This window comes from Balaenoptera acutorostrata, chromosome 2, assembly GCF_949987535.1.
Source record: "Balaenoptera acutorostrata chromosome 2, mBalAcu1.1, whole genome shotgun sequence".
In the NCBI taxonomy this organism is placed as follows: domain Eukaryota; kingdom Metazoa; phylum Chordata; class Mammalia; order Artiodactyla; family Balaenopteridae; genus Balaenoptera; species Balaenoptera acutorostrata.
The window spans coordinates 68,151,507-68,168,953 of NC_080065.1; the positions used below are offsets into that span (position 1 = coordinate 68,151,507).

Sequence of the window (17,447 nt, forward strand, 5' to 3'; positions counted from 1 at the left end):
AAAGTTGCTCTAAAGTCATTCACCAGTTCCATGGTAGGTCAGTTTGAGAATTTAGAGGGTTTCTTATACAAATTACTCCTTTGATAAAAGACTCCAAGTAAATAAATGTGCCTTACTTCAAATGGCTTTATTTTACTAAACTGACACCTCCTTTTGCATGTCCAACTATTCCCCTTGATTTTACTTAATTTGATCTCCTACTCAACAATAGAAGCACTCCCATTTCAATTAAAAAAGGTCAGGGTTTAAGTCTGAACCATGTTGATATCTGTCACAAATAGATGTGACAGATATCAACATGGTTGATAGATGCTAATCTAGAGACTGTCTTCCAGGATGGACTTATTAAATGTATGGGGTATTAATCATAACTATTTATTTTGGAGTTTGAGTTAATTGCTATTATTCAAATGCAGTTGTTATGAATTCACAAATTTAGAGTTTGTAATAATTCCACTTGGTAATATATTTAAGTCTATACTTATAATGGAAAAGAGGGGGCTTGTTCTGCAGTGTAAACAGGGATAAAATGAGAATGTTTGTCTATTTAGGAGAATGTTTTCAATGTACTTCTTATAGTAGGATCACACAGTGAGTAGAGCTCAGAACTGTTGAAGCTGGTGAAGCTTTATGTGTTAATTAAAATTCTTCTTGCTTTACTTTCCTTTATTCATTAAATTCTAATAGGCTCAATCTTTTCCTGGTCTAGTCCCATCCAGCCATCCCCAAATAAGCTTTGCATTTCCTCACTAAGAATGGGGATTCAAAACTATTTTCATACTCTGGATAATTCTTGGACATCACTATCTCTATGGAACTGGATTAGAAACTGGTGTTTGGACTTGAATTATGATTGTCATGGTGCTATTTCTACTTATAGAAGGTAGCTGCTCTTCATTAACAACAAGCATTGTGGTCAGAATCATGCTGAAGGATAGGAAACTGATAGTGATATTTAGGAAACATTTGAGTACCCTGATCCCATCATGATAGGTACCAAAGGTAATATACTATTTCTTTTTTAAAAGTTCGATGACTTGAGCTTTCCAATATTTCAGAGAGGCATTTCTAGGGAGACTGGCCATACTTAAGCCTACTGAATAGGGGAAACGAGTATTTAAAAGATTAGCTGGAATGGTCTCCCTGGATAAAAAGGAATGACATTTATCATGCTCAAACATATCTAAAACTTTTTCTACCCGCTATCTTTCCTAACTTAGATTAAGACATGAAAATTTTCCAGGGGCCTTAAGTAGGAACCTCAGAGTCATCCTTGATTCCTCCAACTCTTTCCCTTCTACCCCTAACTTGGTTAATCAACTAAGGCCTATCAAACATACCATGCATAGCTTCTTCCTCCCCAGTCCTGCTGCCACTGTTCTTAAGTAGGTCCACAGAGTCTCTTTCTTGAGCTACTGTCACAGCCAACCAGCTGACAGTCTGCACCAGTCTCTTTAATGGGTTCTGTTGTTTTTGCTCTTCTTTCAAGGGTCAGTGTTTTTGGAATCCAGGTGTATACCCCTTTACTCTCTCGTTCTGTACTTTCTCCCTGGACAATCGTTCTATGCCTGTGGGTTCAGGTCCTTGATATGATGACAATCCTGCAATTTTTATCTCTAGCCTAGATCACTGTCTTAGGCTTCAAACCTGTATGTTCATCAGCCTAAGGGATACCTCTAATTGGAGGTCCCACAGGAATCTCTTCATCTGTCCTACCTCAAACCTACTCCTCATTTTGTGGTCCCTATCATCAAATCTCACCTGGATTACTGTAATAGCCTCCTAAATAGCCTCCCTACTTTCAAACCTGTCCCTCTGCAATCCACGCTACACCCTATAACTGGAGTGATTTTTCTATAAATGCAAATATGAACATGCCTCTTTCCTGCTTAAAGTCCTTCAATAGCTTATTACTGCCCTTAAGATCAAGTTCAAACTCAACTAACCTACAAGGCTCCTCAAGGTTACCCTGGAGCCTCATCACCAGCCATTCTCCCTTTAGCTAATTAAGCTCTGTTTTTTTTGGAATTATTTGGTCTCTCTCCTTTCTTGTCTGGGTCTTCATAAATTTTTTTCCCTCTTCCTGGAATATTCTTTCCATATCTCTCTGCTTCCTTTGCCTAATTCATCTTTAGATGCCAATTTGGATTTTATTTACTGTTTTTTTTTTCCCCCCAACTTTCTGGTTATTAGCATAGTCTCAGTTGGAATTCATGCCTGTTATTTTGTCTTTTTATTTTTTTAAAAATTTATTTTATTTATTTATTTTTGGCTGCATTGGATCTTCGCTGCTGTGCACGGGCTTTCTCTATTTGCAGCGAGCCAGGGCTACTCTTCCTTGCATTGCGTGGGATTCTCATTGCGGCGGCTTCTCTTGTTGAGGAGCACAGGCTCTAGGTGCGCAGGCTCAGCAGTTGTGGCACGTGGGCTCAGTAGTTGTGGCTCGTGGGCTCTGGAGCATAGGCTCAGTAGTTGTGGCGCACGGGCTTCGTTGCTCCATGGCATGTGGGTTCTTCCCGGACCAGGGATCAAACCCGTGTCCCCTGCATTGGCAGGCAGATTCTTAACCACTGCGCCACCAGGGAAGCCCTATTTACTGTTTTGACAATATTTTTCTGACAATGACTCTCCCAAGATTGGGTTTGGTGGCCTTCTGATGTGCACTAAAAACACACACTACTCATTTAATATAGCCATTTTCTTTCTAAATTCTAATTGCCTTCTCTCTCTCTCTCATTCACCACAGTGTAAGTTTTTTAACGGCAGGGATTCTGTATACAACTATATCATAGGTGCCTAACAAAGCCTAAATCTACTCTATAGCTTGAATTCAGGTCACTGCCCTTCTTAAAGATGTCTGACAGTTCCTACATGCCTACTGAATAAAGACTCAAGTTCTTAACATGGCATATAAGGCCCTTCTCAAGATGCTACAGCTTATCTTCCAATTTCATTTCCAGGAATTCCTGCCTGCCCTCCCCTCTACTTTCCATTCATATTACCCTGAACACCTCTGCACAGGTCATTCTGATGCTTCCACACTTTTGCTTATACTTTTCCCACTTTCTGGAATATCATTCCTCTGCTTGATTTCTTGGAAAACTTTTTCCAAACCACTCTTAGCTCCAGTTCAGGCAGACTTAATAGCTCTCTCTTCTAGGTCAACACAGAACTTTACTCTGTTACAGCACAAATCTTGCTGTATTACAGTTATTTATTTTTAATAATGACTCGCTGGCTAGACAGTGAGCTTCAGGAAGGTACATATTATACACACTCATTTTTAGATGCCTACCACAGTGCCTGGCATCTAGTAGTAGTCAAGTGTTTATCTAATTGGACTAAAACAGAAGTTAATTCTGTTTCAACTACTCTTACCAAGACTCAGGCAGAAGGCAGGTAAGGGGAGAATGGTTCATTCTACAAAATGTAAAAATGAAAATGTATAGGTTTATACGTCTTTGCTTAACCCTAGGAAGAATTTGGCTTCCTTCCCAGCCCACTGACTCTTTTTTAAAATGCCACTTAGAGAGCTTCTACTAGCTCTTGTAAGTAAACTCTTCTGATTTACTCCCTAACTCCAATCTATCCTTAGTAAGAGAAATAAGAGCATGAGGAAAAAATATAAAATGAGCTAGAAATATTTTATGAGTAATGATCAACTATGAACTTTAAAAGGTAAAGTCAATGGCAGAAGTTCAGAAAGCCTTGCCTTGAATCCCAGTCCTGTGACTTTCTGACTTTGTGCAAACTGCTTATCATGCTTTGGTTTTTTCATCTGTGCAATGGTAATGATGATAATACTTACTTGAACCCTAGGTTATTGTGAGGATTAAGAGTTTATACACATGAAATATTTAGAACAAAGCATGGCATACAGTAAGCAGTTACTAAGTGTTAGCTATTATTATTATTATCTTAAACAGTGATTGTTTAATTAATAACCAAGAGTTATAATATGTTCCTAGATTTTAAGAAAGGGGCCTCAAGACAGAATGTGAGCTCTAAGACTTTTGAATATTAATATAGAGTAGCCTGACAAATAGCATATCCTAAAGGACATTACATTTCAGACTTAGTACTAGGTTCTAATTATGACTTTTTTATTCAATTGCTGTACTGTGGAAAATTACGTATAATTTTATTTCTCCATTTTCACATTTATAAAGTACATTGATCTACACTGAAATGATGGTATGCATTAATTAACAAATGATTATCAAGGACTTTGAAAATATAAAACACTAAAGTGACAAATTAGTTTATAAGTACCTGATGTAATTCATTAACAATATGGCATATAACATTAATTCCTGTAATGCCTTACAACTGCAGTTCTTAACTCCTAAATTCTTCCTAATTTTCTCAAAGGGTGTTATAAAATTAACTATGGAGTTAAAAAAAAGTAAACTTCAGAATCTATGTAGCTTTGGGTTAAAAAACTGTCAGATTTAAATGTGGATGCCATAAAATTGAAAAGTGATGTAATTCTAAAATCATTATCATCTTTTGCTAAAATAAATGTGCTTGCTGCAAATTTAAAATACTAACATATGTATTTTAAAATCTGATTTTATAAATGTTACATAATGATATTGATAAAAATTCCAGTTTAAAAGCCACAAAGATGATTCTCAAAATATTTTGTTATAGCCTATAATTTTGATAAATGAATAGGTTATGACTTAGCCATAATGTGAAAGTACAGCCAAATCTTGATTATCTTTAGTCTGTGGAGATATGGATGGCTTGGATAGTTAAAATCCATATATCATTCCAAAACCTCATCCATTAGCCTTTTCTCCCACCAAATCTTCACCACAGTTAGCTTAGCTAATTGCATTTCAGCTACCTTTCTTTCTTACTTGCACAGTGAAATGGTAAAATGTACGAATAAAAATTTGACAATAAAGAAAATATTGGAAGGAAGGGCTAATCTACATACAAGATAACCGGTCTCAGAATAATCAAGAGTTGGCTGCACAGCATTATGTTTACCTTAAGGATTAAAATAGCCTCATTCTCCTTCATATATTTCAATAAAATTGAACATGAGTTCCTATGCCTTAACATTCCTAGTCAGAGTTTCTCTGAGTACCTGAAAGAACCCTGGTGGTACAGGACCTACTGGCATGCCATCTCCTGGGGGAATGTTTCCTAGCACTGGACTGGGAGCTGCTGCAGCACTCTGCAAAGAATAAAGGAGAAACAAACCTATATCATTACAGAGCAGGCACAGAACAGAAGACTGATGATAACAGACTGTAGGGAGGGAAGCTTTTCATTCCTGGGAACAAAAACTGGTAATTTCCCCCACTCCAGAGGTAAACTAAGATGTAGCAGTTAGTTTAGGATATGACTAAGTTATTTGGTTTAAACAGGTCTCTTTAAACTTTTTGAAATCACAGAACTTTAATAAGATAGTATATCTGAGTAAAATATAAAAGGCAAATAAAATGATAAAGTGATAGAAGTTTTAAGTAAATGCTTCATTTTAAGGCACAGGCTTCTGAAATGGCAACATCAACAACAAATAGATAAATATTTAAGTAACAAGTTTGAAAATGGTGGTTGTAGGAGCTGGAAAAAAGAACTCTGTTTAGATTATGCTTTTCTCTGTCATAAATAAATATAATTACTTCTCTGTCTATAGGTGGCAACACGCACATTATTCACTTTCTGATATACTATAATTGGTAGCCAAAATATAATTGATAGCAAAAAACAGGGTGGTGAGGATGAAAAAGTAATTAGGAGATTGAATAAGAGAAAGGAATTAGATTTGGAGAGATTAGTCTCAGATAAACAGATTATGAAAAAATCAGATTGAAAAATTCAAAGTCTACTTTACTTGCAAATTATTTCATGGAATCTTACAGCTTCATGAAATAGGAATATGAAAAACTTTGGGATAGGCTCTTTGTAATCAAGTCAAGGTTTTAGATTTAACTCTTACATAGAGCAGTAATACATACAACTATTCTACAACCATGGATTTCATCCCTCAATCTCATTAGACACATTACAAATACTAAGAACAGCCAAGAAGGGAGCAGAAATATGCTGAAGACAGATCAGTATGAATTCAACAGTTCTGTTATGAAAAGAACTCAAAACAAATCCTGGATCTAGTGTATTTGTTGTACTTTTCTCACTTGTAGATCAGTTTATTCATTCATGAATTAATATTCCATTAGAAGATGTAATATCTCAGTATATTTGTAGCATATATTTCCCAACATATAAATTGATAAAAATACTAAAACATGTTTATTCTATAGTACTGGAAGTTATTATCACTGAAAGCCAATGATTTTAGTATTTCCTGAGGAAACCTAGATTTAAATGTGGTTATCTAAAATGTTGGTTACCTATGAATGCCAACATTCTAAACTTCTGATAAAGCATAGAAGTATAAAAGGAGAAATAATATTTCTTAGATATTAAGATGAAACATCAATCTATCATCCCATTTTAAGCAAAAACATGCAATTTCATTCAGTGTACATTAATTGAATACCTACCATTTGTCAGATAGCTCTATTTTGCGTTATAATATCAACACTCATGTTTTTAAAAAATGAAAGGCAAATTGTTTTTCATTTTAATTAAACTTGCATAAAATTTTAATACACAATGTTAGAGTAAGAGAAAAACTTACCACCAAACATTTATCTTCTTTTAGTTTAAATATATATGGTTACAGGCAGATCTAGGAAGAAAGATTTGATCTACATCCTTTGACAGTCAATTATTTTAATGGGGAAGTTGCTCTTAGTACTGAAAGCTAGACATAGGATGTCACTATTGTTCTAATTAATTGCAGAATAGAAACTTGTTTTTGCAATAAAAAAGACTTACGTAAAAAGAGACAAGTTTGTAAAACACACTCACCTATGCTTTTATAGAAATGTATACTACAATGTTGAGCAGGTTTACAAAAACAAAACAGAATTCAGTGAATTGCTGCACCTCCGTAGTGTTGTTCAAAGATGCTATTTCTCCTGCAATTCTTGTTGCCTGGCAAGTATATTAAAAAAGCTTTTGCCTACCTAAAGGGAAAAAAAATGTTTGTTTGCATCTAAAGTTTAACAAGTAAAGGTGTTGGGTCATCATTGGCTCATTTATTTTTTCTCTTTTCGGGGGGACTACATTGTTTAAAGGTATATAATACACTAGCTTTTTTCTTCTAAGTTCTTCATTGTATGTTTCCTAAGGATTTTTTTTTCAGCTGTTATTTAAAAGTGAAACAAAATAAATGATACAGATGAAGATTTAAGCAAGTTAAATCTTGGAGATGCCTTCTGAATTTTCATTTTATGACTTCAAAATTATTTAATAAACTCAATATATCAAAATCAAAATATATCTTGCCAAGGATTCTTTTACAAGCTCTACAACACAGCAGTTAACACAACAGACAAAAAAAAATCCTTGCCCTTTTGAAGTTAGCGTTCTAGTGAAGGGGGGAAAGAAAGCCCAATAAGTGCTATGGAGAAAAAGAAAGAGCAGGAAATAGAGTTCCCAGTAAAGTGGGTAGGAATTATAATTTTAAATAGAATAGTCAGGAAGGAATGAATCAACCAAACAAATGAATGGATCAAGTTATGGTGACTGATTTAAATATGTCTCTTACTCTGTTGTTGAGATTGCCTTCTACATTTTAAAGATGTCTCACATAGTTTGCACCTATTCCCTCACAGTGGCACAAAAATTTTATAGAAATTTTTTCTTGCATAATAATCATACTTTGGCCATAACAATACAGGTGCCTTGAAAATAAAGAGTTTTATAGCTACATAATTTCTAGTATAGAGCACGATGCTTTAGTTTTCTGGTGTAATAGCAATTTCTAGGCTTGGCCTAAGGACACAAATTGAAGTGAACAGAATACTAGTAATTATCCAATTTATTTACCCAATACAAAGCACTGGTATAGAGCACTGCAGTCCAAACTTCACTTTGTGGATCACATTTTTGAGCTAAAGTATCCATCCATTCTTCTGCGATTTATTGACAAGGGATAATTCCCTCCTTTACTGTACTGTATGGACTGAAGCTTAGAGTACCATTTGGTACACCATGTTGATCAGTAACAAATACTAGTCTGATAATAAACACTGAAGAGCTACACTAAATGGTACTCTAAGTTTTGTAAAAGAGTATATTTCTCAAACTGCCTAACTTGCTCATTTATATACGGTAGCAATAATAAATAATACATGCTTTGAAATTGTAAGCTAAATAAGAATCAAGTTTTGGGGATTAGAGCTTAATGTAGATGGGAGAAGTACCACATTTCTTGGGTTTCATTGCTGGAATTTCTGAGACTTGTCTCAAGTTTACTTCCAACTCATGAGACAAATTTATCTCATGACTTGAGGATGCACAGAAAGTTGTTGTTGTCTCAAACTCATAAAGTATGTATAACATTATTCTGGGGGTTTGTGACTGAATTAAAAAAGGAGAGCAAATAATTTACTTATACTAAGAACTACTACAAAGCATTAGTTTCGCTGGATTTGTGTGAATTCCCATTAGAATACCATGGAAAATCCTTTATATATAATATATCCACAATTATTTAGGGTTGACTTTTTATATTCTCTCTCTTGTAAAAAAGAAAGACATATAAATAATATGGCTTTAAAATACTTCTTCTAACTAAACTGAATACATAAGACTTTAGAGCAATGTAAAAATATTAATTATCATTAAAAGTATTTTTCCGGGCTTCCCTGGTGGCGCAGTGGCTGAGAATCTGCCTGCCAATGCAGGGGACACGGGTTCGAGCCCTGGTCTGGGAAGATCCCACATGCCACGGAGCAACTGGGCCCGTGAGCCACAACTACTGAGCCTGCGCGTCTGGAGCCTGTGCCCCGCAACGGGAGGGGCCGCGATAGTGAAAGGCCCGCGCACCGCGATGAAGAGCGGCCCCCGCACCGCGATGAAGAGTGGCCCCCACTTGCCGCAACTAGAGAAAGCCCTCACACGAAAACTAAGAGACCCAACACAGTCATAAATAAATAAATAAATAAAATAAATAAAGTATTAAAAAAAAAAAAAAGTATTTTTCCTTTTTACTAGTTTACTTTGTATGCTTTTAACATATACTTTCACATATGTATTTTCTAACTGCTCTTAAATCATTTACTTCGTCATGTGACTTGAATTTCAAGGTTTTTTGGAAGTGAAAATTTTAATTTTTAAAATATTTTCCCAAATCACTAATATAATTTTTACCTGCTTTTTATAAATACAATATATTAAATTTGGTGTTTTCAAATGAACTAAATTATGGAACAATTATTTGCTTTTCCAGGGATATATTAAAATGAACTTTAAAGAGTCACCACGAAATCTTTCTTCATGTTGCTATATATTTATCTTTGTTTAAGTCTACTCTCTTGGACTTTCTGTTTTTATATCTTTCTACCTATAAGAAGGCACAAGTCAATCTGTGCCCCTTCCTCTCTGTGTTATTTATTTTCCCTTGCATATATATCCAGCACCATTTCCCATTTTGCCCCTTCTCTTAAATGCGATTATATAATTGAATTTTAATAAGAATTTTTATTCTCTAATTCCCTATTTCTGAATTTAAAGAACAGGGATGTATACTGTTATTTTATATTTTCCCTTCTTAAATAAAAATATGAAATAAAAGCTAGAAGAGTTCTTATTTTGACCTTAGTTATTATCACTAGTGGCCTCTGGTAGAAAAAAAAAGTTGTATATACTTCTGTAAGGAGGTTTCAAAACAATAGGCATAAAATAAAATTTTGCTTAAAAATAAAATTAAGATGCAATTTATTATAACATAATTAGCATTTATCAAGATTCTACACATTAAATAACTAACAGTTTTAGTTACTAAGGATGGTACAGAACCAGCTGCCTAACTATACACTGGGGAATCAAGATATAAAGTCTACATTTGGTGGAAAAGGAAAAAATACTTTAAGCATATGTAAAATTGTGAAGGTAATAACAGAGGAACTAAAATAGTGATATACTTATTAGAAATTGGAAGGAGGATTAAAGGTAAGAGTAGGTAGGAAGAGACCAGGCAGAGAATTATTTGTCTTTACTATTAACACACTTATACTATTTTTAAGTCAGATATAAGTATTGTTTGAGAAACATTTAAAATGGTCATACAGTAGACTCCCTTATCTGTGGAGATAGATTCCAAGACCTCTAATGGATGCCTGAACTGTGATAGTACTGAACTCTATATATATTATGTTTCTTCCTATACATACATAACTATGATAAAGTTTAATTTATAAATTAGGCACAGTAAGAGATTAACAACAATAACTAATAATAAAATAGGACGATTATAACAATATACTGTGATAAAAGTTATGTGAATGTGGTCTCTCTCCTTAATCAACTTCCTTACCTCTGCCAGAAATGTGGCAGCAGCTTCTTCAGCAGCCTTTCTAATAATTTTTATATTTTCTGATCTACACCTATTCCTGCATCTGTGTAGCCATCCCTTACTAGCAGTAAATGGCTTGGTGTCACTTGTTTCAGAGGATCTCTTGTTGAAGTCTTTGTAGAGGCTCGATATGCTTTCTGGCCCAACACAATGCTGTCAATCAGAACACATTTTCTGTTCATGTCTCCCAGCCACAAATTTTATGCCTTTCCTACCTTAACTAGTGCTTATCATGCACTGTGGGCATGACTTTTGCAGTCTGAGGTGTGAAAACTAGCACAGATTTCTTTTTCCTTTGTCACAATTTCATGGATAGAAGACTCCTTCTTACCATAGATCTTAGCAACCTCAGCATACAATTGCTTTTATTTCCTTATTAAGTTGAGAACTTTCACCTTTTCACTTAAAGGAAGCCCTTTTCAGCTTCTCTTTGCCATATCTGAATTGCCTGCATCACTACTGTTGCACTTTGGGGCCACTGTTAAGTAAAAGAAGGGTGACTTGAACACAAGCACTGTGATACCACTACACTGTATCTGATAACGCAGACGGCTGCTAAGTGACTAATGGGTGGGTCAAGCTGGACAAGGGATGATTCACGGACCAGGCAGGATGTAGCAGGACATGGTGAGACTTCATCATGCTACTCAGAACGGTCCACATTTTAAAACGTATGAATTGTTTATTTCTGGAATCTTCCATTTAATTTTTTTCAGAACTTGGTTGACTGTAACTAAAACTGCAGAAATCAAAACCGTGGTTAATCAGGGCCCTGTAGTAGGTTTCCTGTCTTCACAATTTTAATGCAGAGCACAGTTAAATATTTTAGCTGTTGGTTGAAGACATGTTCTTTATCATATTAAGAAATATTTCTATGCCTAGTATTTTAAAAACAATTTTCAAAGATCAGGAATAATAAGAGACTTTGCCTTTTCATATTTGATGGGTATTATTTGGTTTTCTTTTGGCAAAGACACTTTGCCTTTTCATATTTGATTGGTATCATCTGGTTTTTCTTTTGGGATATAAGTAATTATATATTGATAGTTTTCTTAAACTATCATTGTATTTATGAGATAAGTCATGCTTGATCATCATGGATGATCCTTTTAATAGTCTAATGAATTATATTAGCTAATATTTTATTTAGGATCTTTACATCTATATTCTAAATGAGACAGGTTTAGAAAATTCCTTGCTGGATTATATTCAAATTTAAGCATTAGGATTATTCTACCTTCTCAAAATGGACTGGGTTGCCAACTCTTTTATACTGCTCTCAAGAAATTTACATAATATGGTGTTTATCTACTTTGTAAAGTTAAAAAATATGCAGCGGGTAAAACTGCCTGAATACAAAGGCAATTTTGGAAGTAATTATGGCCATTATTCTTTTTATATTTTCTACTTCTATTTACTTCAATTCTGTTCAATTATATTCTTCCCAGAAAACTTCATTTCATTGAGATTTTTAGTATTATTCATATACACACCACTTTCACATGCTTAAAAAGGTCCTCTGTAGCAGCTGTGAGAGACTGCCAGTAGACCACAAACATCTGTTTCCCTCTTCTTCTATGGTAATAGAACTGTAGCCAGGGACCTGGCAGCCCAGCTACACTACATTGCTCAGTCTCCCTTGCTCTCAACCAAGAATTAGGCTCTTACTAATGTGAACAGAAGAGGTATGCACCACTTCTAGACTGCCTCCTACTTTTTAATTGGAGATCTAATTTCTGTCATGCCTATAAAACCAATGTCCTGAACAATGGCAGAGCACCCACTAGCCTTAGTCTCTGGATGACTTTGTGGAGCACAGCCTGCCCACCTGCCCTGGACTGCCTTACTGAACTGCTGGCACTAGACAGATGATGACTTGTTTTCTCTCTCCTAAATTGAATTAGTGTTCTCATCATTATCTTTGCCAGGAATTGTTCTATTAGTTCACTTTCTTTTTCTGTTTAATTAATATGTTTTCTTCTTTAAAAAATTATCTCTATTTTCCTTTTTTGTAAAAAAGGTTTCGTTTATTTTAAAAATTCTTAATAGATTAGTAACTAATTTATTTTCTTTTTTTAAAATATAAAGAATATAAAACTGTAAATTTCACTCTGAATTTACCTTTGATTGCATTTGCAAGGTTTGATGGTGGTGTTCATGATTTTTTTCCTAAATCATCCAATAAGTATAATTTTGATTTCCCAAAGAGTGACTGGATATAACTGGAAACCAAAATTATACTGATTAGATGATTTAGAAAAAAACGAGAACACCAATATCAAACCTTGTAGATTTAACCAAAGATATACTTTAATCTACAAATGGTTGGAGGTTTTATTTTCCTTTTTAATTTCTAGCTTTCCCAATTGTGTCCAGGTAAGATATACTATACAACTTCTGTATTTAGGAATTTGTTGAATAATTTTTTGTGGTCTAATCAATGACCAATTTTCATAATTTCCCAGGGATATTTAATAAAATATCCACGTTTCTGCTCTACATTTTATCCATTTGCCTAATATCTTTATATTGTCTCTAATTTTTGTCTCCTTGCTCTTTCAAATATATATAATACCCTATTATTGTTGTTTGTCCATTTCGCCTTTCTTTTTCATGTTTAATGATCACTGCCTTGAATCTATTTTGCCCAAAATTGACACTGCAAACTCAGCTTTTCTGTGTGTTCATATATCAAATTATCTCCCGTCCTTTTATTTTTAAACTTTATGCTGTATTTTATCTACCTGTTTCACTTGTTAGCAGAAAAGCACTCTAATATGCATCTAATGAGATGTCCTTTAAAATTAGAAAAAAGAAACTTTTCTTTATCTTAAGCTTTAAAGGTACCAACGTTAAGACAAACAATATCGTTTATGTTTCTTTATGAAAAATGAAGTTAGCTTTCTCTCCCTATTCTACATCTCCCTCTTCCATTTCCTAACCCTTATTATAAACATCTGGAGTTTTAGGCATAAACTTTTTGTTTTCATCATCTCTGCTTTCAGTAATAATTTTTGACCTCTACATTCAGTTTTATAATTATACTTTCAGTATCAAATACAACTCCAATTTTGTCTAGTTTTTTTTCCCTATCAGTTTAAAACAATAACATAACTGTGCTACTCATGAGTTTTAATTTTTATGTATTTCTTAGTTGGCTAGATGATGTATGAATATGATTTTCCAAATCCTTATATGTGCAAATGTCTTTTTTTGACTCTCATCAAAACTATAGACACCACCACTGTCTGGTATTTAGTGTTGCAGAGAAGTCTGATGCCATCCTGATTTTTGTTCCTTGGGGTGTAATCTGTTTTTCTCTTCTAAAGATTTGAAGAATGTTTTCTTGATATTTATAATTCCCAAATGTTTCCATTCCATTTCTAGGTACTGATCTCTAAATTTCTTGCCTACAGTGAGGTGAACCTTTTCAATGATCACACATAGGTTACTTTTTTCTAATGCTAGAAAACTGGGGGGAAATCTTTTCAGTTAATAGATGTAAAGGAAAGATCTGGCAAACCTTAAAGGGTCATTCTTTGCAAATGTTTTTAGCAACTAAGTAAACAGTTATGATATTATTGATAACTTGGGAAATATGCTTAGGAATCTTGATAGGACAGGATTTTAATAGGTTATTAGTGGCATGGGAACCTGGTTGGTACACTGTAGAAAGCACATTTCATGTACATATCATGTGCTATAAAAAAATTAATAAATTTTAACTAAGTAATCCTTCTGTTCAGACACTATCCAAATATAAATTCTGAACTATGAGAAAAACAGTATGCATAAAATATGTTCACTGTCATATATTTATAGTAAGAAATATTCGAGGTAACCCCCAAATTCAGCAATAATATAATATTTCTATAAATTGTAGCACATATAAGACATATATGTGTCTAAATATGATAGAACATGTTTCAACTATTAAAAATCGTAGTTACAAGTGGAATTATTTGGGAAACATAGGAGTTTATTTATGATATAGTGCTATGTAAAACATGCCAAATATAGAATTGGGTGTATGATTATAATTACGGAAATGGTAAAAAATACTATCAAAGATGGTTGGTGGATACATAAAATTAACTGTTAGAATGATATAACTGATTGATTTTTTAATAAAACATTCACACACTTTCTGAAGTTTCATATTTCTAATATAAATAAAAATTATTATGGATTAAGAATACACACTGCCAGTTTTGTCAATAGCTATAAAACAAGACCAAATGCTAACTTAAGACAAACCTAATCCCTAAAATTTAAGGTTAAATAAAATGCAAGTATTTCTAACTTAAAAAAAGAACTCTTATTTCAATAAGACATGAAACATTTTAATTTTCAGACCATGAAGAACCAGTTTTGCTGTTTTGGAAAGTTAGATCCTAGAAGTAATCTAAAAATCATTTTCATTATTCCTGGGCATTTGTTAGCATTGTCTTCACAAGTTCATTTTTAGTGCCACATGCTTCTACCCTAGCCCACTCCACTCAGTCACCCTCTTAGAGTCCAGAGAACCAGCATCACTGACTACTGTGTACTTTTTAGGCTTGTTTTAGAAATATTTTATATGTGCTTTCACAAAAACAATTATCCAGAGTATAGTATTCAACCCTTTAGGCTTCCAAAAGAGGGACAGACCCAGAAAGAGCATTAAAAACAAAATTAAAAGTAGCCCCTGAGCGCCTAGAAACATAAAGTGTAAAAGAGTTGATCTAAATATTACAGCTTGATGTTTGCCATGCAGAAGAAAAAGAGTGCTTTGACTGGCTGGTAATTTCTACAAAATGTTAACTTTTTCATATGAAAGCCAAGAAGCGTGGGAAATATGACAGGCAACAGAAGCGAAGCAGCTATGGGTGCTAAAAAATGTTTTAAGTGCAAGAGAAATGCAAAAAGACCCTGATAAACACAGTGATTATTTCATTCCTAAAGAATACTTTAGCAGGCAGCCTTTGATTTAGTTGTTAATTTTCAAAACAGCAGCCATGTTTCATGGTTCAGAAATCAGGTTCCCTGAATTCTCTATTCAGCTTTAATCAGAAAAGGTAGATTATAAGAAAAAGGGCTAACAAATTGGTAGATTTAGTTAGGTGAGAGGTATTTGGTGTTCATTGTACTATTTTTAAACTCTCCTATAGGTTTGAAAATTTTCAAAATAACATGTAGAAAAAAATATAATTGAAATAAGCTAATGAAATTAGGCTCCAATCTACAGTAATGTAGAGAAAAATTCAGCTTAAACAAGTGGTAAGACTATACTTCCCAAGATGAATTTAGGGATTCTGCACTACCACATGAACTCTTCTCCACCTCTGTATTTTCAATAAATTCAATTTAAAAAGAAAAAAGAAAGAAAGAAAGAAAAAGGGCTGACATAAAGAATTTGCTTTGGGACAATTAAGTTCTAGGTGATATCTTCACTTCTGTACATGCATCCCAAATATTAGGTACCTACTATGTACCTGGGGCTGTTCTAAGATGCAGATTCATTCTGATTACAAAGAATTTTGAACCTAGTGCAATTACTCCTCAAAATTATGAGTTATTAAGGAAACTCATACAAATAGCATATAAAATTTTCTGTTTAAAAATGAAACAAAATGGGGATATTTAAGACACCATTTTTAGCATTCATATAAGTTCAGTGCTCAAGAAGCACTTACTGTCTTCATATGAATTTCAGAGGTTGGGCAAATTGTTATTACAGCATTAAGCCTGCATTATGGCCACATAGTCAAACTACAGGCCTATCTGTGAGCTTTTCCATTAAACACCCTCTCCCCCACCCCGCAATCCACAAACTAACATTTTAGTCAAACATTTAATAAAATAACCTTAAACAGTATTTCATAATACCATAGTTTAAAGGAAAAACAAGGAAAAGTTGTTAGAAATACTAATGTTGTTACCCTCTTTCACAAGTTTTTAACAGTTATAGATTCTGGTCATTGCCCTACTTTTTCCTTTTGACCTCAAAGATGGAAGCCTTTGTCTCTTTTCTACACTATTGATTCAGTATAAAAATCCCTAAGCTTCTAGTTGTTTGGGGTCTAGGTATTTTAACTATTCTTATTGGTAAGAGAAACTGGATAATCAGAGTCATCCTTTGACAAAGAATTGTTTTCCTCTGTGGTAGGCAGAATAGCCCCCCAAAGATATCCATGCCCTAATCCCTGGAGCCTGTGAACGTGGTGGTCTCTAGAATCTGAGAGCAGCCTCTGGCCGACTCCTACAACCACAAGGAACTGAATTCTACCAGCAACCTACATAAGTCTGAAAGTGGATTCTTCTCAGAGCCTCCTAGTAAGAACCCAGCAGGCCCAGACCTTGATTTCAGCCTGGTGAGACCTAGAGGAGAGAAAACAGCTTAGTCAACCCAGACTTCTGACCTACAGAACTATGAGATAATAAACTTTTAAGCTGCTAAATTTGTGGCAGTTTGTTAAGTTAGCAATAGAAAACTAATACACCCCTCCCCCAAAATTACTATTTCATTTTGAAGAACATTTTCCATGGGGCATCTAGAAACTAGGGAACTCTATGGGTCCTTACAGGTTACTGCACTTGCCCTGTTGCGCAGTGCTTGTTTGCAAATACTATGATTTTGATTAAATCAACTGTCCTTCTGATTAAAAATAAACAAAAGTATCTCCCAGGTTTAACAAAGCTTACTTTTGTGGTATTCTTGGTCTCACAAATCTTTTAGTGGCTGTGAATCATGCCCCTCAGGTTTTTCCCTTCCACAGTTGAGTATTCTTGGTCTCACAAATCTTTTAGTGGCTGTGAATCATGCCCCTCAGTTTTTTCCCTTCCACAGTTAAGAGTAGGGAAGCATAGTGAGAAGAATGGCACACGAAGCATCTTTTCTTCAGCTATGATTGCCTGCCAGGACTCTAACTCTGCCTTCTTCTTATCCACAAAGGAATAACTCCTTAACTAGTAAATGAAGTCTCCACCAATCCCATCTAGATTCCAGCCAAGCTATAGG

At 34.3% G+C, this 17,447-nt stretch overlaps 1 protein-coding gene across 8 annotated transcripts in view; it reads right to left on the minus strand.

Moving 5' to 3' along the window:
• The window catches only part of SSBP2 (single stranded DNA binding protein 2), a 314,422-nt gene that overhangs the window by 92,574 nt on the left and 204,401 nt on the right, over window positions 1-17,447 (minus strand). For 6 of the 8 annotated variants that reach the window (XM_007193056.2, XM_007193053.3, XM_007193054.3 and 3 more), the window contains one exon: window positions 5,099-5,188. The exons of the other annotated variants lie outside the window; for them this stretch is intronic. In XM_007193056.2, coding sequence (XP_007193118.1) covers window positions 5,099-5,188 — 90 coding nt within the window. The remainder of the gene's footprint in view (window positions 1-5,098; window positions 5,189-17,447) is intronic. 8 annotated transcript variants of the gene reach the window in all.